Source organism: Tupaia chinensis, unplaced genomic scaffold (genome assembly GCF_000334495.1).
Source record: "Tupaia chinensis unplaced genomic scaffold, TupChi_1.0 Scaffold143913_1, whole genome shotgun sequence".
In the NCBI taxonomy this organism is placed as follows: Eukaryota; Metazoa; Chordata; class Mammalia; order Scandentia; family Tupaiidae; genus Tupaia; species Tupaia belangeri.
Window position 1 is genome coordinate 2,961,045 of NW_006203764.1, and position 26,607 is coordinate 2,987,651.

A 26,607-nucleotide genomic window follows, 5' to 3' on the forward strand; every position below is an offset into this window, starting at 1 on the left:
AATCATTCCCCCAGGGGATGGCCACGCAGCAGCCCCTTCTCCTCCATTCTCCTCTCGGGATCCTGGGCATGCATGCACATGCGCCCGGCATGAGTTTTAAGCCACCGGGTCCAGGACTGGAACCGCGGTCGACTACATGGGAGTCCAGCGCCATAACCATCACGCTAACTGCTGGTCCCATCTATGTCAATTTTTTATGAGACATTTTGTTTAAGGATTAGAAAAAAATATATTTTATCCAAAGAGAATAGAAAAGATTAAACAAGTAGGAGGTAGATTTGTTTTTTTATTGTTGTTTTTGATGTTTCATTTATTTATTTATTTATTTTGGTTTTTTATTGTTGACTTTGTTTTGTTTTGAGAGATTTTTGTTATAGAGCACATGCGCTCACCAGAGAGACAGACAGAAAGCAAGAAATCACCCCTCTAAGAGGGATGGCCATGCCATAATCCCTTCTTCTCCATTCCCCTCTCAGGATTTTGGGCACACATGTACACTTCCCCATCGTGAGTTTTAAGCCACCTGATCTGGGGTTCAAACCACAGTCTACTGCATGGGAATTCAGTGACATAACCATTATGCCATCTGCTGGTCCCAGGAGGTGGATTTGTAAAGTGTGGTTATCACACAAGGAACAGGAATTTTTTCTTCTTCTTCTTTTCTTTTTTTTTTTCTTTGCCACAGGGCATATGTGTTTGCCAGAAAGAAAAAGTGAAAAATCACCTCCCAGGGGAATGGTCATGCTACAATCCTTTTTCCCCCCAGGATTTTGGGCATGCATGCACATGCACACTGGCTTGTTTCTTAGGCTGTTGGATCTGGGACTCAAACCACAGAATTGGCCATGTGGGACACAGCTAAAAGTTTCACTTTATACTTTATGCTAACCTCAGAATGCGTTGGTGCCTTTTATCCATTAACTGCTTTGACTACAAGTAGAGTTTTTCTGTTACAAGGCACTTATTACCATAAGCTCTAGAGTTCACCCAAAAAATTACAGGGTTTGTTGGTCGACCCTTGTGTAAGAAACAACCTGAGAACTTCAATGGTCTGTAACAATGAACATTTCTTTTTCATGAGTTTCCAAGTCAACCAGCCAGTCTGATTGCCACTGTGAGTTGGCAGGAGATTGATCACTCCTGGGACTAACCAGCTAGCTGTGGTGTGGCCTGGCATGACAGAAAGCAAGAGGACAAGCACAGTTCCCAAAAAGAGGAAGGGACTCTAGACAGAGCCGTGCTATTCAATGTGTGGCCTCAGAGCAGGAAGTACAGAAATGAAGAGTAAGCAGTTAGAAACTTTTCTGCAATTTGGCACTGCCACAGTATTCAAGCAGCATCTTTGCTGAATTTTACTAAAGTATTGGTCCATGACAGATTGAAAAATTAATAAGAAAGCAACAGAAACAAAGAACTGTTCCTTGATGCACAATAGTTCAAGAAGTGTTGAGATGGAGTATGTGGCATTCTGTTCACAAGAGGTGAGTGCCTGCACTGTAGGTAAACGGGCGTTCTGATCTAGGCATCGGTCTTGAAGGATTTGTGTTGTGTCACTTCTCACCAAGACCCTGACCACCTTTGGGTGTGCTAATAATGTTTTTGGACCTACACGGTTGTCTAGAATGTACCTGGAAAGTGGCACAGTGGAAATCCAGCTTTCTGGTCTTTGCTAGCATCCTTCCACCCTGCTGCTGTATTGACATTTTTGTTCTAGTATTGATAACCTTGACAAAACACATGCGTGAACTCTTCTAAAAGTTAGTGGGAAATGTGTATTATGGAAAGAACTATGTGTGGATTTTAATTTTTTTTGCACCTAAATTCTTACCTTAATTACAGTTTTTCATGTGTTTTTTAAAAGTATATTTCTTGGGGCTAGCAAGTAGTGTGGTAGTTAAGGCTCGGGACTCCCACATAACCAACCGTAGTTCAAGTCCCAGACCTGGCAGCTTGAAAATCATGCCGGGAGCATATGTGTACATTCCCAGAATCCCAAGAGGAGACTGCAGAAGGGGTTGCAGCAGTGGCCATCCCCCCAGGGAATGAGTTCTGACTTTCCCTCTCATTGTGTCTCTATGGTAAGCTCATGTACTCTGTGGCCAAAACCTAAAAAAAAAAAAGTTTATTTCTTCCATGAGGGGGAAAGACATGCACCCCCCAACAGAGTCCTCATACCATTTTCCAGCCTCAGCCCAGATCATGGGTACACAGACACATGCCTGGCATGCACAGGGAGACCCTGGGATGTAAGTTGGGGGCGTTTCGTTCAGATTTTTGAGTTAAATATCACGTGATTGGTGTATGTATTAGATGCTTTTGTGTTCATGAGAAAGTGGTTCTAAGTAAGTTCTAATGAGCGTGGATTAGTAGCGCACCAAAGGTTAGAGGCATAGAAAGGGGAGGGGAACTTTTAGGAGGGAAGGAAAGGATATGTCTTAGTATGACTTACCTTCCTACTACCCGTATGACCTTCAGCAAGTTACTTAGTCTTTGTGAGTCTTGGTTTTCTCATAAATTATAAATAATGGTTGTAATAATAATAACACCACCTCCTCTAAGAAGAAATGCTAGAATTAGATATCCTAAGATAAGCACGAAGCAGAGAGTTTGGTAATGTACGTTAAGTTTCCAAAAATGTTAGCTATTGAGGCCAGCAGGTTGTATAGTGGTTACGTCACTGGACTCCCATAGGGCTGACTGTGGTTTGAGTCCCAGATCCAGTAGCTTGAAAATCACACATATCCAAGATCCCAGGAGGAGAATGAAGGAGAAGGGATTGTTGCATGGCCATCCCCCCCGGAGGAGATGATTTCTCACTTTCCCTTTCACTGTCTCTCTCTCTGGTGAATGTATACACCCTATAGCAAGAAAATCTCCCCCCCTCCAAAAAAAAGTTAACTATTATTATTGTTTGCTTATAATTATCTACTAGATATCAGGCACTATCAAAGCAAAAATGAAGTGCACCCTCCACTCCAAAGGAACTCTCAGTTTGGTGGAAGAGCCAGACAAATATGTCAGGAAGATATAGTGTTAAGAGAGTTTAGCACTGTTATGGGGAGAAGGAAACACAAGGCACCAGAGAACTTTTTAGTAAATGGGACACCTGAGCAAGACTCTGGGGAGCAGGGTCAAGGTAGGCTCTTAAAAGAGGCAACACCTACACTGAATCTTAGAGGATATGGAGGAGTTAGGAAGGAGAATCCGGAGCATTCCAGAAAAAATGGAACAATGGCTGCCAAACCCTGGAGGTGAGAGAGTTCGGTGACATTCTAGAAAACTGTAAGCAATGCAGTGTGACTTAGTATAGATCTGCGCAGAGATCTATAGTTTGAATTTTATCTTGAAGTCATTTGCAAGCTGTTGGATAATTTGTTACAGAAGATATATAATTTAGTTTTAAAAGACTGTTCTGGCAACAGTATGGAGAACAGATTAGAAGGGAAGAGATTGGAGATGGGAATTTTTTAGTCTAACTTAATGATGCAGAGGGAAAGTATCAGATTCTGAAACAGGTGGTAGAGATGCAATGGAGAGTCTGTGTGGGGAATGGATTTAGAAGAATGAACTGTGTTTGGTATGGCTTGGGTAGGGCTTTGGGAGAAGGAATCAATAATGGTTCTCACTCTGGTTTTGGTGACTGGATAATTATGATATTCTTCTCCAAAATGGGTTAAGAAAGGGAAGGTTAGCTTTCCCAGAGGAGAGGGGATCAATTGACTTTTGCATTTAAGATGTCTATGCAGCATGCACACGGAGCTGTCCAGTGAAAGTAAGGAGTGTCTCTGGGAGCTGAGCTCTGGGTGGAGCTGTCAGCCTCAGAATTGTAGGTGGTGTGGGACCAGCAGTTAGTGTAATGGCTATATTGCTGGACTCCCATGTAGTCGACTGCGGTTCGAGTCCTGGACCTGGTGGCTTAAACTCACGCATGTGTGTGTGTGCGCACCCAAGATCCTGAGAAGAAATGGAGAAGGGATTGTGGCGTGGCCATCCCCTTTGGGGGATGATTTCCTGCTTTCTATCTCTCTGTCTCTCTCTGTCTTTCTGGTGAGTGCACGTATCCTATAGCAAAAACCTCTTAAAAAAAAAAAAAAAAAAGAAAAAAAAAAAGAAAGAAAAAGCAGGCAGTAAAAAAGCTGTGTGTTCATAGCACACAGCACGTAGTCACTCCCAAATGTTAAAACAAACGCAGAGTACCGCGAGTGCAGTCTCATTCCAGTCTTACAACAACCTTGGGAATTAGGAAATGCAGCCAGTTTTCCAGTTGAGAAAATTTCAAGCTCAAAGAGTTAAGTGCTTTGCCTAAAGTGACTTTTCTGACAAGTGGCAGAGCTGGGATTTGAAGTCCAATCTGTCTGATTTTAAGGACCATTTTTTTCTGCCATATCTTTCTTTAAACCTCAGAAGTTTAAATATATGATCATGTTATCTTTCATTCTGTTTATCTGTGCCAAAATCCTGGTTCCGTAGGATTGTAACACACCCGTTTAAGTAACCCCTTTTCTCTCATTTCCCCTGCTTCATTCCCAAACACATCTGTGACACCACCTTGCCTGTCAGATGTACTCACCCTACTCGGTCCCGCTCCAGTGCCTTCTGTAAGAGAGCAGACTCACAGCAGTCCCCTACTGGCTGATGGCTGGGGTCTGTCTTCAGCTTGGCATTCAAGGCTCACCATAGAATAAGCAAGGCTACCACTTGTCATCAGCATGTCTTCATGCCTCCAAGTGTCATTTATCTGTGGATCTTGTTGTAGTCTCAGTGTTTCTGTAAGGATGTCATTTTAACAAAATTCTGTTTATGCGATTAATGTTTTTCTTAAAATGGTTTTTATTTTATCTTTGGGTTGAAAGCAGTTTCGGTGGGCCTTGCAGGTGGTGTGATGGTTGAGACGCTGGACTCCCACATGGCCAACCACTGTTCAAGTCCTGGACCTGGTGGCTTGCTCTCTCTCTGTCTCTCTCTCTCTGTGTCTGTGTGTGTGTGTGTGTGTCTGGTCAAATTTAAAACAAAACAAAGCAAAAACAGTAATAAATTAAATAATTATTTTTTAAAAGAGAGTTGTCAATATTGATTTAAAAAAAAAAAAAAAAGGCAGTTTTGGGGGCCAACAGCTGGTGTGGTGGTTAAGGCACTGGATCCCACATAGCCAATTCTGCAGGTCTGAGTACCAAACCTCGTGGCCTGAAGAACACCAGGCCCGTGTGTGTGCTTGTACAAAATCCCAAGAAGAGAGTGGAGGAGAAGGGATTGAGCTCATGGCCATCCCTCCTGGGGGGTGATTTCTCACTTTACCTCTCTGTTAGTCAGTCTCTAGCAAGTACATGCACCCGATGGTTAAATTTAAAAAAAGAGGCAGTTTTGATGTCTTCTGATCCTAGTGGCCTGCCCAGTGTAAGGGTTCTTTGAACTCCACCCCTAATGTGATGATACAGCCTCTCTTTCTGAAATGCTTTTCTAGGGGGAATCCTTGTTTTGAGATGGGAAGAAATTCTGCTCGTTAGCAATTACTTATTGAGTCAAAAATCTTCCTCCCCACCTTTTATGTTTATTTCTTTCATGAGCAAGCTAGAGAGAAAAAAAACACCCTTAACAGGATCCCAACACTGCAATTCAGCTCCAGCCTCATCAGCCCTGATCCCGAGCAAGTGGCTGTTCGGTGTATGCAGCGAGCTCTCTGGTCACTCTGGCCGCTCAAGCTTTCTGAACTAGCTTGCAGCTTTGTGTGTCACCACTGCACTACCACCCAGTGTTTACCAGGGTGTGTCCTTGGAACAACAAAGAACTCAGTTGTCGCTTCTCTTACCTTACGGCCCAGCAGACATTTAAAGACATCTATGACATCTTTCTTTAGCTTTCTCTTACATAAGCCAAATAATCTCCTTTAACACGTTTCAAACTCTCTGCCATTTTCTTGCTGCCTTCTAGAATCCTGCAGTTTGGTCAGTGGCCCATCTAAAACATGAGGGTAAGAACAACGCAGCCCCCATATAGTCCCTCGTATATTAGTCTCTCGTTAGGACTCGGTGCTTGAACCTTGAAAGCCTGAGATTGCAGGACCAGCAGATGGTGTAATGGTTATGTTGCTGAACTCCCACGTAGTCACCCACGGTTCAAGTCCTGAATTTGGTGGCTTAAAACTCACGCTGGGAGCATGTGCATGCATGCCCAGATCCCGAGAGGAGAATGGAGGAGAAGGGATAGCAGCATGATCATCCCTGCTAGTGGGTGATTTCTCACTTTCTGTCTCTATCTCTCTAGCAAGCATAAGCTCCATTTAGCAAAAATCTCTCTTAAAAATAAAAAAAGGGGACCAGCAGTTGGTGGCTATGTCGCTGGACTCCCATGTAGTTGACTGCGGTTCAGGTCCCAGACCCAGTGGCTTAAACTCACACCAGGTGCATGTGTGTGTGTGCCCAAGATTCCAAGAGGAGAATGGAGGAGAAGGGATTGTGGTGTGGCCATCCCCCCCAGGGGGTGATTTCTCAGTTTCTATCTCTGTCTCTGTCTTACTGGCAAAAACCTCTACACACACACACACACACACACACACACACACAAAAAGCCTGAGGTTGCTTCAGCTCCGTGAGCAGCCAGGTCACATTTTGCATTCATTTCGTTGAGATACCCAGGTATTATTTTACATAAATGGTAGTTAAGCCAGCTCTCCCATCACATACTGAACAGTTGATTTTCTCTAATCTAAGTGTAGAACTTAAATTTTCAGAGTTATATTTCAGCTTCATTTTGGCTGATCTTTTTAGCCAATTGTGATTGTGCTATGCAGTATGTTAACTCTCTTTTCCAATTTTATGTCATCTGGAGATTATGATGCATATTTTCCACATCGTCATCCAAATTCTTGATAAACATAGCAAATCAGAGACTCCCCACTCCCTCTCTCATTGCTGCTTTTGAATGGCTCTGCTAACCCCTGTTCTGTCACCATCTTCTCACTTCATCTTCTCTGCACAAATCTCATCAGTACACTTCAGTAGGTTTTATTTAGAGTTTGCCATGTACAAGAAGGTGCAAGAGGTACATTTAAAGACTTAGCACCATCATGTAACTTGTCAACTGCTTTATGGAAATCAAAGTAACACAGCCATTTATGCTGTGTTTCTTCCTCTGCTACCGTATCAGAAAAGAGAACGAGGAATTACATCTTACAGACTCCATATTGGCTCCTAATGATCTTATAGCACCTGAACATGGATCTGTCCTTTCTCTCTTTACCGTTCATGGTTTCACACCTCTTGGAGTTAAGTGATGCCCTTTATTTTGGCTATATCTTTTAAAGCTCTGAGCTCATTAGAGAGCAATCTTTATAGCCATATTTTTGTGGTGGTGGTGGTATTGTTTAAATATTTCTCTTCTTTTCCACATTATGAAGTTATTTAAAAGTTTATTTCTTCCATGAAAGATACAAGCACTCCCAATAGAGTCTTTCCCTGGAGATACACTCCCCCTGTCTCAGCTAGCCTGGATCACAGGCACATGCCCAGTGTACTCAGAGAGGTCCTGGGATATGAACCCCGGACCTTTCCCATTAAGATTTTTGTTATAGGGTGTGTGTGCTCACCAGAGAGAGAGAGACAAAAAGTGAGAAATCATCCCCCGGAGGGAAGGCCACACTGCAATCCCTTCTTCTCCATTCTCTTGATTTTGGGCACACATGCACATGTACGTGACACGAGTTTCAAGCCTCAGGATCCAGGACTCAAACCACTCAAAGTCAGCCATGTGGGAGTCTAGCAATGTAACCATTTCACCATCTATTGGTCTCTTCACTTACATTTTTATATTTTAAAATGATCTTCCCTAATGGATTGTCCCTGAGGCCTGATGGCTAAGGGAGCCAAGTCTTACGTGGCTGACCAAAATCCCAGCCCTGGCAGCTGGGCACTTGTGCATGCATGTCCAAAATCCCAACAGGTTGAAGAAATGGAGAAGGGAATATATTGATAGCAAGACTGTACCTGGATAGGACATGCTTTCTCCCACTTCCTCTTCCTTTGTTACCGTCTGTCTCTCTCCAACAAATGCATGCGCTCTGGTAAGGGAAAGAAGAAAGCTCTTCTCTAAGAAGAGTTGACTGTTCTCTCTCAGATTTTCTATTTCTCTTTGAGTTCTTAAAATGCCATAATTTCTGAACAATTCTAGTTCTTTTCATTTAAGCCACTTCTTTTTAAGTTTGCCAGAATTAAGTCCAGATAAGTATAGAGCTTTCATACAAAGAAGAAATGTCTTCATGGTTAGCATCCTACCTGTCTTCTCAGTACGACTGTCTCGTCATCCATACCCTTCTTCTGGCCAGTTCCTGCTGCTGCTTCATTCTTACCTGCTTTTCTTTCCCCTTAGGCTCAGTGCTTTCCACTCTGTGGTCTCATTTAGATTGTTGAATTTGTACATAAATGTTTATTCTCTTCTTTGTCTTTTTCTGTAGATTCTATAGATTTCCTGTAGATGTCATAGGATATTGTACCCCATCCCACCAAGGCTTGGTGCTTTCCAGCAGATTTTATTTATATCCTTGAGTTCTTTTTTACTGCTGCTACTTTTAAGTATAGTGACTAGCACACTAATGTTCATTAAGTAATATTTATGATTAATCTCAAGAAGTATTTGCCTTCTCTTTTAGGCTGTGAGGATATCATTGCTGAGAGCATCTCATTAGATACCCTAATTGCCATCCTCAAGTGGAGCTCTCATCCATATGGCTCTAAATGGGTGCACCGACAAGCTTTACATTTCCTCTGTGAGGAATTTTCCCAGGTCATGACTTCGGATGTTTTTTATGAACTCAGCAAAGATCATCTGCTTACTGCTATCCAGTCTGACTACCTACAGGTAATCATTTATACACCTCTCAAATTCATTGTCATTCACGTGTGCACCAGGAAACCCATCTGTGCTCTATCACTCTTCCACCTTGGGTAGAGCAGGGGGAGAGGAAACAGGCTGTCATCAAAACACCCAGGAGTGCCCTCTTCATATTTGTATGGCCCAGAGCCTGCTGGCTCACTAGCCCTTCAGGCTCACGGCTACTGTAACTCCACATATGAACAGCCAGATTCCAACCAGCCACACCATGAAAGAGGCTGAGGCAGTATGCAAGCTAGAAGGACATCCCAGCAGTGATTTTCTTGGCTTCCAGTAATATAGATTGGCTGTAACGGTTTCTTACTCTGAATGGAGTAGCAATTGCTTAAACAGCACAGAGTTAAAATACCATTCAATTTCTGTGCATGGATTCTGTCAAAACATGTTTTCCATGACCTATTTTTAACCAGAAGTATTTTTTAGTAAATTCTGTATTCTTGACTTGTATGTTAATCTAATTTGCTAAATTAAACTAATAGATCTGAAATACTGTTAAAAAAAAAAGCTCTCAGGTAAAATATGTTTTAATTTTAATTTATTTTGCATTGCCTATATGAATTGTATGCTAAAAACTACAAAAGTTTTAAAGCTGTGAAGACATAAACCATTTAACCACTTCTTGTTTCTTTATATTTGTTCTAGAAGAAAAATTACCTTAATAAAATGTTTCCATCTCCACCAGAAATGCAGTCAGGAGTTAAATAATTTCAGTCTCTATGCTTTTCCTTGGCGTATTGCTTTGATTGCAGTACAAACGTTGCCATTCTTGGGCTTGATTTATGGAGGATCTTGTCTCTTTTTAACCCCGTCTCACTGTCCTGATCCAGACTGGAAGCTTTATATTTATAGGAGTTAGGGGCTTGTCAGTTCTCTCAGATGATCGTCTTTAGGAGCTTTACACTCCTGCTTAGAAAGTAAAAACTTGGAGAGCAGCCTAGATGTTTTCTTAAGATTTTAAATAAACTACAAAGAAAGGAAGGGGATTGCCATATCACAATTTGTGTTTCAAGGGTCTTTCACCAATCTGTAAAACACCTTGCAGAGATTGTAGTATCTTCTGCCAAAGTCATGATTGTTTTTCCTGTTCGTGACAGAGATGATAGTCACTCTAGCCCCATAAGAGTTTATGGCAGCTGTGTAGAAACCATATAGTAAGATAAACCAAATTTAATATAGGAAGAAAACAGGGTAAAGAAAAAATGCTAGAAATTAGAATAAAACAGACCAGCAGGTGGAGTGGTAAGACACTGGATTCCCATATGACTGACCACAGTTCAAGTCTCAGACTAAACAGCTTGAAAATTATACCTTGTGCATGTGTAGCCAGGATCCTAAGAGAAGAATGGAGAAGGGATTGCAATGTAGCCATCCCCCTAGGGAGTGATTTCTCTCCTTTCCCTCTCTGTCCGACAAGCACAGATGCTCTATGGAAAAAAAAAGTATAAAAGATTTTATCGAAGGGACCACTAGCAGATGGCATAATGGTTACGTTGCCCGACTCCCATGTAGTAGACTGCGATTTGAGTCCCGGACCGAGGGGCTTAAAACTAACACCAGATGCATGTGCGTGTGAGCCCAAGATCTGGAGAGGAGAATGGAGAAGGGACTGTGGGGTGGCCATCCCCTCAGGGAGTGGTCATCCCTTTAGGGGGTGGTTTCTCACATTTTCTCTCTCTGGTAAGGTTACACTAACTATAGCAAAAATCTTTCTCTCCAAAAAAAAGAAAAGATTTAATTGGAGCCAAAATGAAGTTCCTAGATAAAATACATGTAATCTAGTCTTACATATTTGCTGTTGGTGGACCACAGATTAAATTCTAAAATTTCCAATAGCCAGTATAAAGAGTGAAATAAAATAAATTGCATGATACATTTACATTATGACCTAGGATAAGTCATTAATGCAATGAACCATTTATCAGATTTCACTGAAATAAACATAAACCATTTTTTATTATAGGCAAGTGAACAAGATATCCTTAAATATCTGGTCAAATGGGGAGAGCACCAGTTGATGAAAAGAATAGCAGACAGAGGTAAGCTCAGAAAATTAGCTTGTGCTCATTAACTTGCAGAAGTTTTTAGGGGTTCCTATATTCCCTAAGCTTACTAAAATGCATGCTGCACCTCTGTCTTGAAAACAGACATTATTGCCTGGTGGAGACCAAGTTTTATAATTGGTCAAATACTTTAATGGAAAAGGTAGTTTTTAAAAGTAAATACATTGGGAAACTTTATTTTGTGACTTTAAAAGTTTACTTTATTATTGTTGTTTTTCTGTATGCTTAATTATATATATTGATTGATTTCTGGAAGTATTAGAATTAAAAATTTCGGGGCTGGCAGGTGGCATGGTGGTTAAGGTACTAGACTCCCACGTGGCCGACCACAGTTTGAGTCCGGACCTGGCGGTTTGCTTTCTCACTTTCCCCTTTTCTTGCTCTCAATCTCTTTGATCAAATTAAAAAAAATAATAATAAAAGATAATTATAAGTAAAACTAAATAAAGAAGTAATTTTTGAAAAAGAAAGAAAAATTTCAAAAACGATGGAGGTATTATGTAAGTATATTGCTGATAAAAATATTCTGGAGTTAGGGACCAGCAGATGATGTGATGATTACTTTGTTGGACCCCCACGTAGTTAACCATGGTTAAAGTCCCATACCCGGTGGCTTCAAACACACTGGGCATGTGTGTGCATGCCCAAAGTCCTGAGAAGAAAATGGAGGAGAAGGGATTGCAGGTGACTATCTTTGCTGTGGGTGATTTCTTGCTTTCTTTGCACCCTGTAGCAAAAATCTCTCTTAAAGAAAAAAAAAGGAAAATATTCTAGAATTAGATGGTATTGATGATTGTACAACAGCATGAATGTGGGCTAGTCTCTGGTCTATTGGTTCCACATGGCTGACCACATAGTTCAGATCTTGACCCTGGCAGCTTCAAAAACATGGCAGGCACATGTATATGCATGCCCCAAATCCCAACAAAATGGAGAAATAAAGAAGGGATGACCACATCCCACTGAGAGCTGCTTTCTCTCTCTCTCCATGTCTCTCTCTGTCTCTGACTCTAGTGATCATAAATGCCCTCTGGCTTATAAACAAAACAAACAAAGCAATATGAATGTACTGAAAGCCATTGAATTCTAATATTAAAATGGTTAAAATGGTAAATTTTATGTTTTGTGAATTTTATCTCAAGAAAATATGAATTAAAAAATAAGCATATTTGGGGCCAGCCAATGGTGTGATGGTTAAGGCAGCTGGATCCCACATGGCCAACTGTGCATTCAGTTTGAGTTCCAAACTCAGTGACATGAAAAACACACCAAGCACATGTAGTGTACAAGCCCAAGATCTCAGGAGAATGGAAGAGAAGGGATTATGGTATGGCCATTTCTCTGGGGGGATACTTTTCCACTACCCACCATCTGTCTCCACCGCCACCCCCCTGCCATCTCTTCTGGCATGTCCATAAGCCCCAGAACAAAAAGATAAAATAAAGCATATTTGTTTATTTTAAATGTTATAGAAGGTAGAAGAGAAATATACTTCTGAAGAACCTCCAACTGGTGTCACTGTAGAAACAAGGGAAGTATTGTACAAGGGATGGTAGACTTTCCGCTTCCCCATAAGATGTTGTGTTCTTCTTTGTATGTTGGGTTTCAAATTGAAAAATAATTTTTTAAATAATTTTAATTTAATTTAATTTAATTTATTATTATTATTCAGTTGGGCCAGAGAGAGACAGAGAAGAGGGAGAGTGAGAAAGCACGCCATCAGGTCCAGGACTCAAACTGCAATTGGCCATGTGGGAGTCCAGCACCTTAACCACCATGCCATCTGTTGGCCCCAAATTTTAAAATTTTAATTAGAAAAAATAAATACAGAGTTCCCTTTCCTGTCATTTTTCAACGGCTTTATTTAGATATAGATTACATACCATGAAATTCACTTAGTTAATGTATTCAACTCAGTAGTTTTTAGTACTTTTAGAGTTGTCCTGTCATGTTTTTAAATATGAAAAATTTGTCCTAAACCTGTCATCCAACTTACTTATAATGTCCCTTTAAAATATGCTACTACACAAGCACTAGAGAACAAAAGCAGTCCTCTAATTTCTCCTAATTTACTTTCCTTTGGCCAGCAAAAGTCTTTAACAGTTTTTAGTTTTAATTTTTTTTTTTTTAGTATAAAAACTACTGCGGTTAATTTAGAAAGTTTTTTAACTGCCAGTATGTCTATCCTCACTCATAGATTATGTATTCACAGATTGACCTGCTTGCAAAAATGTATTTGTAAGCCCCAAAAATCAGTGCTTGTGACATTTTCACTGTGCTTTACAGCCATGCACAGAGCCACAGAAAATTCAAGTCACCCACCAAGCATACTCTTTCTGAAAGTGAACGAGGCATTGACATTTTGTCTTCTGGTTTCAGATCTCACTTCCTTTTTTTAATTAGGTTTTTGCCATAGGGTGCATGCATGCACTAGCTGGAGATAGATGGGAGGAAAGTGAGAAATCACCCCTCAGGGGGATGGCCATGCCACAGTCCCTCCTCCTCTATTCTCCTTTCTGGCAAACATACAACCAGTAAGATTTGCAAGCTGCTGGGTCTGGGACTTGTGGGAGTTTAGCGCTTTAACCACCACACCACCTGCTGGCTCCCAGCTATTACTTTCTTTAAACAAGTGTCCTTTTCATAGTCTATTTGATGCCACATTTTTATGTTTTTTAATTAGTGATCTCACTGTTCTGTTTGTTTCTTTGATCACCATGTGGTAGTCCTCCTGCCTCAGCCTCCTTGGTCATTAGGATTGCAGGCATGTGACTCTACACCCTGCCTTTAGATTGGACCGGAAATTGAACCTGGGCCTTCCCTGGGGTTTCTGCCAGCACAGCAGACAGTACATGCCATCATGGATAGTCTGTAATGTCACCGTTTAACATGGCCCCAAGCATAATGCTGAAGTACTGTCTAGCAGTTCTAAGCGGAAGGCGGCTGTGATGTGCATTACAGAGAAAATAAATGTGTTGGATAAGCTTGATTCAGGTCAGTCTGCAGAGATGTGTAGGTACTTCTTCTCCTGCAGGGCCCACAGGAGAGAATCAGCCACGCTGTCCTTGATTGGAAAAATTATAAGCACCACAAAAGCCCCAGGAGCCGTTGGTTTCTACAGTCAAGCCGTGTTGGTCAGGACTGTTTACATTTCAGGACAGCCAGGCGCAAACCCTTCAAGTGGGCAGTGCGTGCCAGGAGGGCTAGCAGTAGCTGAGCAAGCTGCTACAAACATGGGTGGATCTGAGCTTCAGGCTATGCCTCACCAACATGTAGAAACAACTATTAGGCCGGCCAACATACATGACTTCGGTACTGGCAGTGAAATCTACAGACAAGGGTCTCAAGAGCAGTTTTCTTGTAAGAGCGAAGGAGGCCAAGGTGAAATGGAAACAGTAACTGCCCAAGGACCTCTCACAGCAGCACGACTAGTGAGCCCCCGTTGTTTAGTCTGGAATTTTTACTATGTCTTTAATTTAACCTCCTTTATCTTTACAGTTGATGAAAGTGTAAGTTTGACTAGAATATCTAAGTTATTATGGACATACCATATAATAGGGACAGTTGAACATAAGCTAAAGATTAGATAATGAATCCAGTTACTGATGTTATCAGTTGTATACACTCGTATTGCTAAATATAGAGGAAGAGACTCTCATTGCATAGTTACTCGGATAAATAAAAGGGCAGTAACACCTAGGAAAGAAGAATTTGTTGCTCCTGAGAAATAATCAAAAGCACACCAATCCTATTAACTTAATGACATGAAATATTTAATTTTTATGTCAGTTACGTAATTCGGCTTTTACTTGAGTAAAACTGAAGTATTTAAATTTGAATGGTAGAAGTAAAGGAGAATATGGACCAAAATTTGGATAGATAGTAGTTTTCTAATGGAAATAAAATAAACATACGAAAAAACCACTTGATACAGGAAGCACCAGATGGTGTAATATTTACAGTGCAGGGCTCCCACATAGTCGACTGTGGTTCGAGTCCTGGACCCGGTGGCTTAATAACTCACACCAGGTACATATGTGTGCATGCCCAAAACCCCAGAAGGAAAATGTAAGAGAAGGGATAGCGGTATAGCCATCACCCCGCGGCGGGGTGGGGGTGATTTCTTGCTTTCTGTCTCTCTGTCCCTGGTGAGCACATGCACCCTATAGCAAAAATTTCTCTTAAAAAAAAAAAAAAAAAGTTTGGTTCAGACATAAGCTCTAGCGCTGTTGGTTATGAGTTCAGTGCTACTCAGTCAACGTATATGTTAAATAAGGCACGTTTTGTTAGAAGAAAAGCTTTAGACAAATCTAATTTAGCAGATGTAGATTTTTTGCTGGTAAAGAATGTTTCACAAATCAGGCTGCCTCTAAAACTGGTTCTAAAGAGCCCTACCATGTGGTGAGTAACACTCACGGACAGGAAAAGGAAGGTGAGCACAGGAAGTACAGGAAAGGGAACTGAGCAGAGAGACATCCGGGTTGGCTCCAGCGTGCCAGCTTTCTGTCTGGATGCAGTTTAACAGTGACTGATTGTGACCCAGCTGCTTGCTCAAGGAAACAGACTCAGAAGCTAGGTTGTGGTTTGTTTACCAGAACTCAAGTGTATGTGGACTAGGGCCTTCCCAGGTCAGTGCTTTTTGGTTTAACACATGAAACAAGGTTATATTTTGATCAGCTGAGAAAATGTGCCCAGAGGCTCAGCAGATCCTAACCCCGTGTTTCTCCTAGGAGCAGTGGTTTACTATTCACGAAGTCATTGTTTTTGTTGAATTAATAGACATAAATACTACACATAGTGGGAACTGATTGTATATATTGTTACAAGTAACTATCGGTCATACATTCATTCATGATGTACAGTAGTGAAATACCGTATTTATTTTGGGCAGATAATAAGCATCCGTAAGGGGGGCTAGCAGGTGGCGTGGTGGTTAAGGGCGCTGGACTCCCACATAGCCAACAGCAGTTTGAGTCCTGGACCTGGCAGCTTGCTTTTTCACTTTACCTCTCTCCCTCACTCTGTCCCTGTCTGGTTGGTTGGTTAGTTAGCTAGATAATAAAATAAAATATAAATAATTCTAAAAAAATAAATACATAAATAAGCATCCATAAGGGATAAAATGTCCCTTAAAACACTAGTTTCCAGACTGAGTTAGAATGGAAGATTCTTCTGCAGAGATAAAAAGCAGCAAAGTATGCCACACCTTTGTTTTCATTATATATGTCAGAATTCTGCCTGCCATGTATTTGGGGATCTCATGGAAGAGTTCATGTGAAAGGAGGAAGCCACTGCTTCAAGAAAAAAAATGTTTAAAAGTCAATTCTTTACATAAGTATGAAGCCAAATCATAGCAAAGCAAGGAATTTAAAAAAACCTATTTCTGGGGTTGTGGTGTGGTGGTTGAGACACTGGACTCTTCCACATGGCTGACTGTGATTCAAGTCCCAGACCTGGCAGCTTGCTTTTCTCTCTTTTCCTCTCCCTCTCTTGTTTTCTCTGTCTCTCTCCTGGTGAGCACACATGCCCTATAGAAAATTAAAATAAATATTTATTGGTCATCAGAAAAGTCATGATGTATTTTTCTATACAAAAATGCATCACAGTGGCTGGCAGATGGTGTGGTGGTAAGGCCGGCTAGACTCCCACATGGCTGACCGAGGTTTGAGTCCTAGACCTGGCAGCTTGCTTCTGGACCTGGCACTTTCCTTCTTTTGCTCTGTCTCTCTCTCTGGTCAACTTCAATACAATAATAATAATAATAATAATAAAATAATGACAGCGAATAAAGTTAAATAAAATAATTATTTTTTTAAAAATGCATCATATCTTTTCTAATGACCCCGTGCGTGTTTTTGTGTGTGTAAAAAAAAATTCTTTTTTAAAGAACTATTTTCACACACTTGCAGCAGTTTTTTAAATTTATTTCATGCCAGAGACTGCACATGCCCAAGAGAGAGATAAAGGGAGGGAGAAAGCACCCCCCCAGTGAGATTCGGTCTTACTGCAATCCATTTTCTTCCCATTCTCTATCCTGTTAGGATTCTGGGCACATGTGCACCGTGTGTTTTTCATGCCACTGGGGCCAAGACGGAAACCCTGGTTGGCCATGTGTAATCCAGCTTCCTTGCACAGCATTTACCCACCGTGCTGTGGGACCAGTTCACAACAACTTTATTTGAATGACTCTAGATAAAGCTTAGCTTCTCAAAAACATTATCTCTTGGGCCAGCAGGTTATGTGGTGATTAAGGTGTTAGACTCCATATGGCCAACTACAATTCGAGTCCCAGACCCGGCAGCTTACTTTCTCACCTTCCTTCTCTCTCTCTCTACCCCCCTCTCTCTCTCGCTCTAGTGATCGCATGTGCCCTATAGCACATTTAAAAATAATAATAATAAATAAAATTTTTAAAATACAGTATCTCTATGTATATTTCTTATATGACTTAAGGGAGACATCAGTTTGCCTATGGAATATTTCTGAAAAGGTAGCATTTATGTTCATGAATAAAAAATATGTTGTCCTTTAAGTTTTTATTTATTGTTTATTCAAGATGTATATATATACATATGTGTGTGTGTGTGTGCGTGTATATATTTTTAATGTGTATGTGCGCATCTGAGGGAGAGCGAGGACCCTTGACGGGATCCTACCACACCATGATCCCCTTTCTCTAGCCCTCTGGCTCTTCAGCATCTCTGGTGCCCGTACACAGGCCTAGCACTCGGCTCCAGTGCTGAAAGCGGAACAGCGGAACACCGTTGTGACACTCAGCCTTTACCTCCTCTGCTGGGCAGCGGACATAGATTACATGTCAAAGATCAGAAGGTCCACTTTTATGCAATAACATTCCCATATATGAAAACATAGGACAATTTCATAAAAATCTTAAAACTAGGTTTTTCTGCCTTTGGACACCAAGTGTCAGAAATGTTTTTAAACTGCTGTTAAACTTAAAGAACCTGAAGAGCACATGATAACCTGCAGTGCCAGAAATAACATGTGTCCTACACTCATACCGAAAACTGTAAAAGCTTAAGAAAAAGCCCTCGATCAAACTGTTTTGTCATCTCTTCTCCTTTGAGTGAGTATATGGAAAATGACTCTTTATTCTTTAGTGCAGGGCCATTGGAAGAATGCTATTGTACTGCTGGCACCATGCGCTCTCATAGTCCAAGAACATTGCTTTTAAGTAAACTTCTATGAAAGAAAAACAATTGCCGTATCACCTTTCAAAGCAGATGTACTGACGCATGTGGAATGGTACCGAGAGTGTGTACTAGAGGAGGAAGGAAGCCTGTCTCTGACAACTGGGATTTGGTTGAAGACTTTTCCTTTTCTTTCTCATAGAGCCAAACTTACTGAGTGGTACTGCCCATAGTGTGAATAAAAGAGGTGTGAAAAGACGAGACCTGGACATGGAAGAGCTGAGAGAGATCCTTTCTCCTCTCCTACCTTTCGTGCGAATTGAACACATCTTACCTATACACAGCGAGGTCTTAAGTGACGCAGTAAGTGTCTTTCTTCATTTATCCTTTCATGGAAAAAGTCTGGCTCATCTTTTTCTTATTATTGTAACTAATTTCTACTATTAAGAGAGTTTTGTGAAGCTGTAAACTCTGTGAGGACAGAGAGAGACTCTTGTGTCCATAATCTCTCTTAAAGAATAAATAAATTTTGCTGGATGAGAGTTGAGGGGGGTAATAGGATTGAATTTTGCAAGAGCATAGTTTCTGGGGAAGCTACTTCAGTCATTTATCAGTATAGATCAAGTAGATCTGTATTCATAAGGAAAAGGTAGAATAGCAATAAATCAGAGAGCAGGAGGAAGGTGGGCTCAGTGTAAAAGGAGGTACAGACCTTCTGATTATACTTCCGACCCAGGTGCAAACTAGTGGAGCTGATCATGTATGTTCATAGATTGTTTTTAAAGTCATTTGTGGGGCCAGCAGGTGGCTTGGTGGCTAAGGCACTGGACACTCCCAAATGGCCAACCATGGTTCTGATTCTGGACCTCGTGGCTTGTTTTCTCACTTTCCCTCTCTCTCTGGTCAAATTAAAATAAGCAAATGAATAAATAAAATTAAATAAATCTTTAAAAATAAAAAAATTAAGTCAATTGTTTTAAACTAGTAGTTGCTAGAATTAATGGATGGGAGAATAAATATTATAAATAAATATTAGTTCTTCACAAGTTGGTTTATAAATGTAATGCTTATCAACATAATAGGGACTACCAGGTGGCATGGTGGTTAAAGTGCTGGATTCCCACATGCTGACTACAGTTCAAGTTCTTGGATCTGACGGCTTGAAAATCATGCCAGGCATGTAGGGTTGCGTGCCCAAAATCCTGGGTGGAGAATGGACAAGAAGGGATTGCAGCATGGCCATCTACTCTGGGGGGGAGGGGGATTTCTCACTTTCCTTCTCCGTCTTTCTATCTCTCCAGTGGGCACACATTCCCTATGGTTTAAAAACAAACAAACACCAAAGTTGTAATAGTTTAAGTTCTCTAAAAAGTACATAATGAAGAAAAAAATAACTCTTCTGGAATGTAAAAGGTATTTTCAAACACCTTTAAATCTGTGATGCTAACAAAACAGACAAGACAGAGTAGCACAGAAGATGGTCCTAATTGATAAGAGTTAAACATACAGTAAAAGAGCTATCACAGCTCAGTGTGGTGCTAGAGTAACTGATGAGGAAGGGAGAAGGAATTTTGTTTAAAGTTAAACTGTCACTTCATAACACACAACATTAATCCCTGTTAGATCGAAGAATTTAAAATGGAAAAACTAAAAGAAAAATATCTGTGGAATCCCTGATTACAAAAACATGTCTACACATCAAAGCAAGCAAAATAAAATAGTAAATTATCCCTTTTTTTACTTACTAAACTAGTAATCTTTGAAATACTTTTTTTTTTTTTTTCATTTTTTCCTATAGGGTGTGTGTGCTTGAGAGAGAGAGAGAGAATGAGAAATCACCCCTGAGGGGGATGACCATGTCACAATCCCTTCTTCTCTTGGGACTTTGGGCACTCGTGCACACATGCCTGCATGATTTTCAAGGCACTAGATCTGGGACTTGAACTGCAAAGGTCAGCTATGTGGAATCCACCCTTAACCATAACCATGTGGAAGGGCTTAATCTTCATGCCATCTGTTGGCCTGCATACATTTTTAAATAAAAAATAAGTTTAACTTGGGTCCAGCAGTTGGTGTAATGGCTATGTCGCTGGACTCCCATGTTGTCGACGGTGGTTTAAGTCCCAGACCGGGTGGCTTAAATTCACGCCAGGCACGTGTGCATGTGTGCCTAAGATCCCAAGAGGAGAATGGCGAAGGGGTTGCGGCATGGCCATCCCCCCTGGGGGGTGAGTTCTCGCTTTCTGTCTCTCTGTCTCTCTCTTGTCTTTCTGGCGAGTACACATGCCATATAGCAAAAACCTCTCAAAAAAAAAAAAATAAAAGTTGAACCCCATATTTAGAAAAGTATTTTAGAACTTTTGGTTAAAAAATGTATATCTCTGCTCTTAATTCCATGCCTAACACACTGTAAGTGTTCAATAAAGGTTGCTTGTAGTGGCTGACTCATGTTCCCTCAGCATGTACTCAGTGCTGGGCCACACCCTTTTACCTTCATTTACCTGCCCTGACCTTCATTTTTCTTGTAACTGCCCTCGCATAATGAGGATGCCACTACATTCAGTGAGTCATGCAGTGCCTCACCTCCAGGGCCATGCTGGAGTCTTAAAGTAAAGCCCAGGTAAAAGGGGAACTCCAAGGTCAGTCACTAGCTAAACAACGAAGACTCAGGGTTTGAGCCAAGGGCCTTTCCCTGGAGACCTGGTGCTAAGTACCATGCAAGACTGCCTGCCCCTTGTATCCAGATACTGGACCATGTTGATGTTCTTGTTTTGTCTTGGCAGAGACAGGGATAGAATCAGTTCTTAGAAGAGTAAGGAAAGGGACTAGCAGATGGCGTAATGGTGGGGTCCCACGAAGAGCTCAAGTCCCAGACCCCGCTGCTTAAAATTCACGTTGGGCGCACATGTGTGTGCCCAAAATCCTGAGAAGAGAATGAAAGAGAAGGGATTGTGGCTTGTCCATCCCCCGTACCTCACATCATGATTTCTCACTTTTTTTCTCTGGTGAGCACACACACCTTGTAGCAAAAGTTTCTAAAAAAAATAAAGGAAGCATAAAGAAAGAGAAACCAGTTACAAGTTGTTCTGAAAAGTAGACCAGTTACTACAGTTTAATTGCTTGTTTTTAAGAACATCATTCCTCTCTTTAGAGAAAAATGAGAAATTATACTACCTTGTTATTGCTGGGTTCTTTAAATATTATTAAACATTTGAAGTATTCCATTTTTTCTTTTTTTTTCTTGGAGAGTTTTTTGCTATAGGGCACATGCGCTCGCCAGAGAGACAGAAAGTGAGATATCACCCCCCAAAGAGGATGGCCACACTGCAGTTCCTTCTCCATTCTCCTCTTGGGATCTTGGGCACACATGCACATGCGCCTGGCGTGAGTCTAAGCCACCGAGTCCAGGACTTGAATCGCAGTCAACTACATGGGAGTCCAGCAACGTAGCCATTACACCATCTGCTGGTCCCAACATTTGACATATTTGTAAGTTTCACATATATTCCTAATTTTTTTAGAATGGTCAAGTTTGTACATTTCTATATATAGGTATAAATACTTTAATCTTAGTAGTATTATAGTGCTACACAGAGCTCTAGTTTATCTAAAAAAAAAATTTTTTTTTTTTTAAGCTGAAAAGAGGCTTGATTAGTACTCCTCCATCAGATATGCTGCCTATAGCTGAAGGTGGGAAGTCAAATGCCTGGCTGCGGCAAAAAAATGCTGGCATATATGTCCGTCCTCGACTGTTCTCTCCCTACGTGGAGGAAGCAAAGGTAACGAAGTTACTTGATTACAAGCCATATGCACACAGATGTTTATCGTGGCAGTATTTAAACATTTGCAAACAGCCCAAATGTCTAGTAATAGGGAAAACTTAAGTAAATCTAGTTCAGCTACGCAACAGAATAGTTTTCTGAAATGTTCAGTTATCAAGCATGCTTTTAAAACTTAGGTCATGTTAAAATGCATTTAGATTTCTTTTCATCTTGGTTGCTTTGCAGATTGTTATCATTTCACTGAAGTACTCATCAGTATTTTGTGGTCTTGAGGATGGGGAAATTTCTGAAAGATTATACACATTTTATCTTCTTTATAAACTAAAAAATGCCAAGATCTCTTGCAACATACTTTCGTAAGAGCTGAAAGTTGGGAGTTGTGTTTGGTTTTAGAATAAGAGTACAAAATAAAACTAAGAATTTCAGGCCTATGGTATAAAAAAATTGGTCATGTGTGTAATGTAACATGAAGAACTAACCAAGGAAAGACCGCAGTGTGCAAATTAAACAGATTTTTATTAGATATATTCAGCCATAAGATTTTGGTGACTTTTTGAGGAACTGACAGTGTCTGAAAGAAAGAAATTTAACAGGCAAAACAGTGTGTTTCAGTATAATGTAAATTTGCCTTAAAATGTTTTCTCAATTTTATTGCCAGAATTCCTAGTTTAAGACATGAAAGAATTTGTGGCAAGTCTGTTTTATCGACTAGTTTGCTCATAGTGAATAGTTGACATTTTTAATAGTTCTAAAATAATGGAAGAAACGCAGAATGACTGGGTCTGTTTTTTCTGAACTACGTGCAGGATTTAACTTGTTCAGGCATCTGAGACCTTCCCAAAGGCAGTCTGTAAGAAACAGCCTGCCCGGACCAGCAGTTAGCATAATGGCTATGTCGCTGGACTCCCATGTAGTCGACCGTGGTTCACATCCCAGACCCCGTGGCTTAAAACTCATGCCTGGTGCGTGTGTGTGCATGCCTAAAATCCCGAGAGGAGAATGCAGGAGAAGGGATTGCGGTGTGGCCATCCCCCCTGGGGGGTGATTTCTCGCTTTCTGTCTCTATGTCTCTCTCTGTCTGGCAAGTGCACGCGCCCTATGGCAAAAACCTCTCTCTAAAAAAAAAAAAGAAAGAAAGAAAGAAACAGCCTGCCCTCCATTTCCTCTGCCTCAGGACTTTCCTGCCCCTCAGATGACTGTGCCCACAGCTAAAGAAGTACTTGCCCTCAGTAAATGTGGAAAATGTTGATATGTTATCACATTGTAACTGTTCTGCAGTTGGGTGAGAGATTCATCTGTAACTAATTTTTAAAATTGGGTTTATTTATAAGTCTCTTAAATTTAACATCAGTCTTTCATATTATTATGTGTTAGAACCTTTTCTGTTAGATCTGATATTTAGTACATGGACACACTTTTCTTTATAGTAATTTTGTGTATAATTTATTTCTGGTTATATATTCTCCCTTCAACTTTCAATACTTTAATTAAAAGCACTTTTTTCAGAAGATTATTTCATCTCCAGAGTCTTTAAAAATTAAATACTCTCTCCTGTCACCACTATTTTTAAACTTCATAAAAAATGTGATTTAACACAGATAAAGGATTGACTGATCTGTTAATACCGAATTATTATTTCAGTCAGTGCTAGACGAGATGATGGTGGAACAAACAGATCTTGTGCGTTTGCGAATGGTTAGAATGTCCAATGTGCCAGACACGCTTTACATGGTCAATAACGCTGTGCCTCAGTGCTGTCACATGATCAGCCACCAGCAGATCAGCAGTAACCAGTCCAGCCCACCCTCTGTTGTTGCCAATGAAATTCCAGGTAAGGCAGTAGCCATTTATGAGATGTTTATGTTTAGGTAAATACTGTTACTGGTGTTTGAACTTCTTTTTATATACTAATTATCCCCACATTTCAATACCTTTTATGTATTCTTTTTAAAGAATAAATACTTACAAGCTAAGGTTTTTATTTTATTTTGATTTTGAATTAGTAGGTATGTACAGTTTTTCACTTTAGCCTAGGGTTTCTCACCTGCAGCCCCATCGACATCCACGGCTGGAATATTCTCTCTAGTGCATTATCCCCGGCTTGTACTGCTAGAGGCCGGCAGCACGTGTGCGCGTGCATACTCATCAGCACAGCTCTTCCACTTTAGAGATGTTTTTCTATTTCTAGACATTGCCAAATGTGCCCTGTGGGACAGTATCCCCCCCATTGAGAACCACTAGTTTAGAGGAACTCTGATGTTTCATCACGATAGAGTATTTCTCACATTATAAGACTTTTTAGGATGGTTTAACTATGTATGTCCCCCAAAGCATGATCACCTTGTTTCCTGACGATCCATTTTCTGAAGATAGGCACTGTGATGTTTACTGTAGCACAGTCTTATGTCTTATAATTTTGAGAGAATTGACCATGTAGAGAGGTGTAAAAATATCTAAAAAGAATCTAAGCAGTACTTAATGCTTTGACTTTAATTAGGAGACTCTGGTGATCATTTCTCAGGTAAGAAAAACAGCAGTGATACAACAGTCAGAAATCTATACCACTGCTGATTGCCATTGCAAGATTTAAAAGAAAATCCAGCAAACTGTAGTGTTGAAAATAGCATTTCTCAGGGTCCAACATGGTGGTTAAGGCACTGGATTCTTAATTGGCTGACCAAGGTTCAAGTCCCAGACATGGCGACTTGCTTTCTCACTCTCTCGCTCTCTCTCTATGTCTCCTTCTGGTCAAATAAAAAAATTTAAAAAGAAGAAGAAATAAAATATTTTTCTAAAAAAAATATTTTAGTTGGGGGAGGACCAGCAGGTGGCATAATGGTTAAGACGCTGGACACTCCCACATGGCCAACAAGTCCTGGACCTGGTGATTTGCTTTCTCACTTTCTCTCTCTCTTTGTGTGTGTCTCTCTCTGGTCAAAATAAAAATGAATAAATAAATAAACTTAAATAAATCTTTTAAAATATATATATATAATAGTTGGGGCTGACAAATAAATCAAATATATATATATAATAGTTGGGGCTGACAGGTGACATGTTGGATTAAACCACTGAACTCCCACATGGCCGACCACGGTTCGTGTCTCAGACCTGGCAACTTGCTTTCTTACTTTCCCTTTCTCTCTCTCTCTGTCTATGTCTGGTCAAAATTAAATAATAATAATAACAAATGGGCCCTATAACAAAAACCTCTCAAAAAAATTTAAAAAGGCAGTAGGCTCGAATTAGTCTGTGGGCTGCAGTTTGCCTTCCCACTAGTCTTAGAGCACACTTACTAAGTTGTGGGTCAGGTCCCGGCATCCCCCTGCACAAATGACTGCCTCTACATGGGATACAGTTTAAATTCCTTATTCAGGACAACCTGTGACATGGTGGTTAAGGCCGCTGGATCCCATATGGCCAACTGCAGTTCGAGTCTAAGATCCAGCGGTTTGAAAAACACTTGCCAGCCACAGGCACATGAGTATGTATCCAACATCCTGAAAGGAGGGAGAAATGGAAGAGAAGAGATTACAGCATAGCCATTCCCCACGGAACAAGGGACGAGTCTGTCTGTCTCTCCATGCTTCCCTACCCCCCACAAGTTATTTGTGCCTTCTGGCAAAAATCTTTTTTTTAAAAAAAAATCCTTATCCATAATCTGCTCCTCCCTATCTTTCTGGCCTCAGTTCTCTCTCTCCTCTTCCTGTTTATGCCTTTGACCCCTGTGGCTCCTGGCCACACCAGATACTCAGCCATTCTATCGTTCCTCTGCATATTTTTCTTCTATTCAAAAAGCCTGTATCCCACTTTATTTACCTGCCTGATTTTTCTCTCATTCTTCAGGACTCTGCGTGGGTCCACCTTGTCTAGGAAACCCTGCCTGCCTGCCCCAGTCTGGGCTGGGTGCCCCTTCCTCCAGCACCCTTTGCATATTTCTCTTGAGCACTTAGGACCCAGTACTGGACTTGTTTACTTAGTCACATCACGAAAGCCAGTCCCTTCTGAGGACTTGTGTTTCTGTGAACCTAATACTTGAGTTCAATCCCTGGTGCATAGTCAAGGCTCAAATTATTTGAAGAAAAGACTGAGTTTATTTAAAAGACTTATGAAGTCCTGAGATTCACAAGAAAATATGTATTATACAAATAAAGTTTTATTTAAGCTGTAAACTAAAGTAATAGAGCTCAGGAACTATTTGGTATGATCGAGAACCTTTTGGGCACAGTGACTTTTTAAAACCTTGAAAAATAATTAGGGGTTAACATGTTAGCAGGAAATGAAAACACCGTCTAAAGAAATCTGTAAGAAGGTTCTGATACAAGCACCTACTTGTCTCTTGTGCTCCATGGGTGGGCTTGTGCAGCTCAGGAGTCCCCACCTAAGCACAAACCGGGAAGGGGATTATCTGCTGTCCCCAAGTTCCAGTTCCCCGTCTCCTCATGATGAAGGACATGGTCAGGCGACTACAGGAGCTGCGACACACGGAGCAGGTGCAGAGGGCCTACGCACTGAACTGTGGGGAAGGTGCCACGGTCAGCTACGAAATCCAGATACGCGTTCTGAGAGAGTTTGGTCTTGCGGACGCTGCTGCAGAGCTCTTGCAGGTAAGAAAAGGCCTTCAGCTACTTAACAGGGAGCCGAGGGGGCTAGGTGGGGACGCAACGCTAACATAGTGCTCTCGAGACTGACCCACATGGGAAGAGTGCGTTGGAGACTTCCTAAACATGC

General features: G+C 40.9%; 1 protein-coding gene across 1 annotated transcript in view; it reads left to right on the top strand.

Moving 5' to 3' along the window:
• BTBD7 (BTB domain containing 7) overlaps positions 1–26,607 on the top strand; it is a 70,342-nt gene that overhangs the window by 32,475 nt on the left and 11,260 nt on the right. Inside the window, exons 3-8 of the mRNA XM_006165408.3 lie at positions 8,642–8,850; positions 10,844–10,919; positions 18,297–18,457; positions 21,730–21,873; positions 23,518–23,707; positions 26,305–26,483. Of these exons, the coding sequence (XP_006165470.1) occupies positions 8,642–8,850; positions 10,844–10,919; positions 18,297–18,457; positions 21,730–21,873; positions 23,518–23,707; positions 26,305–26,483 (959 nt within the window). The remainder of the gene's footprint in view (positions 1–8,641; positions 8,851–10,843; positions 10,920–18,296; positions 18,458–21,729; positions 21,874–23,517; positions 23,708–26,304; positions 26,484–26,607) is intronic.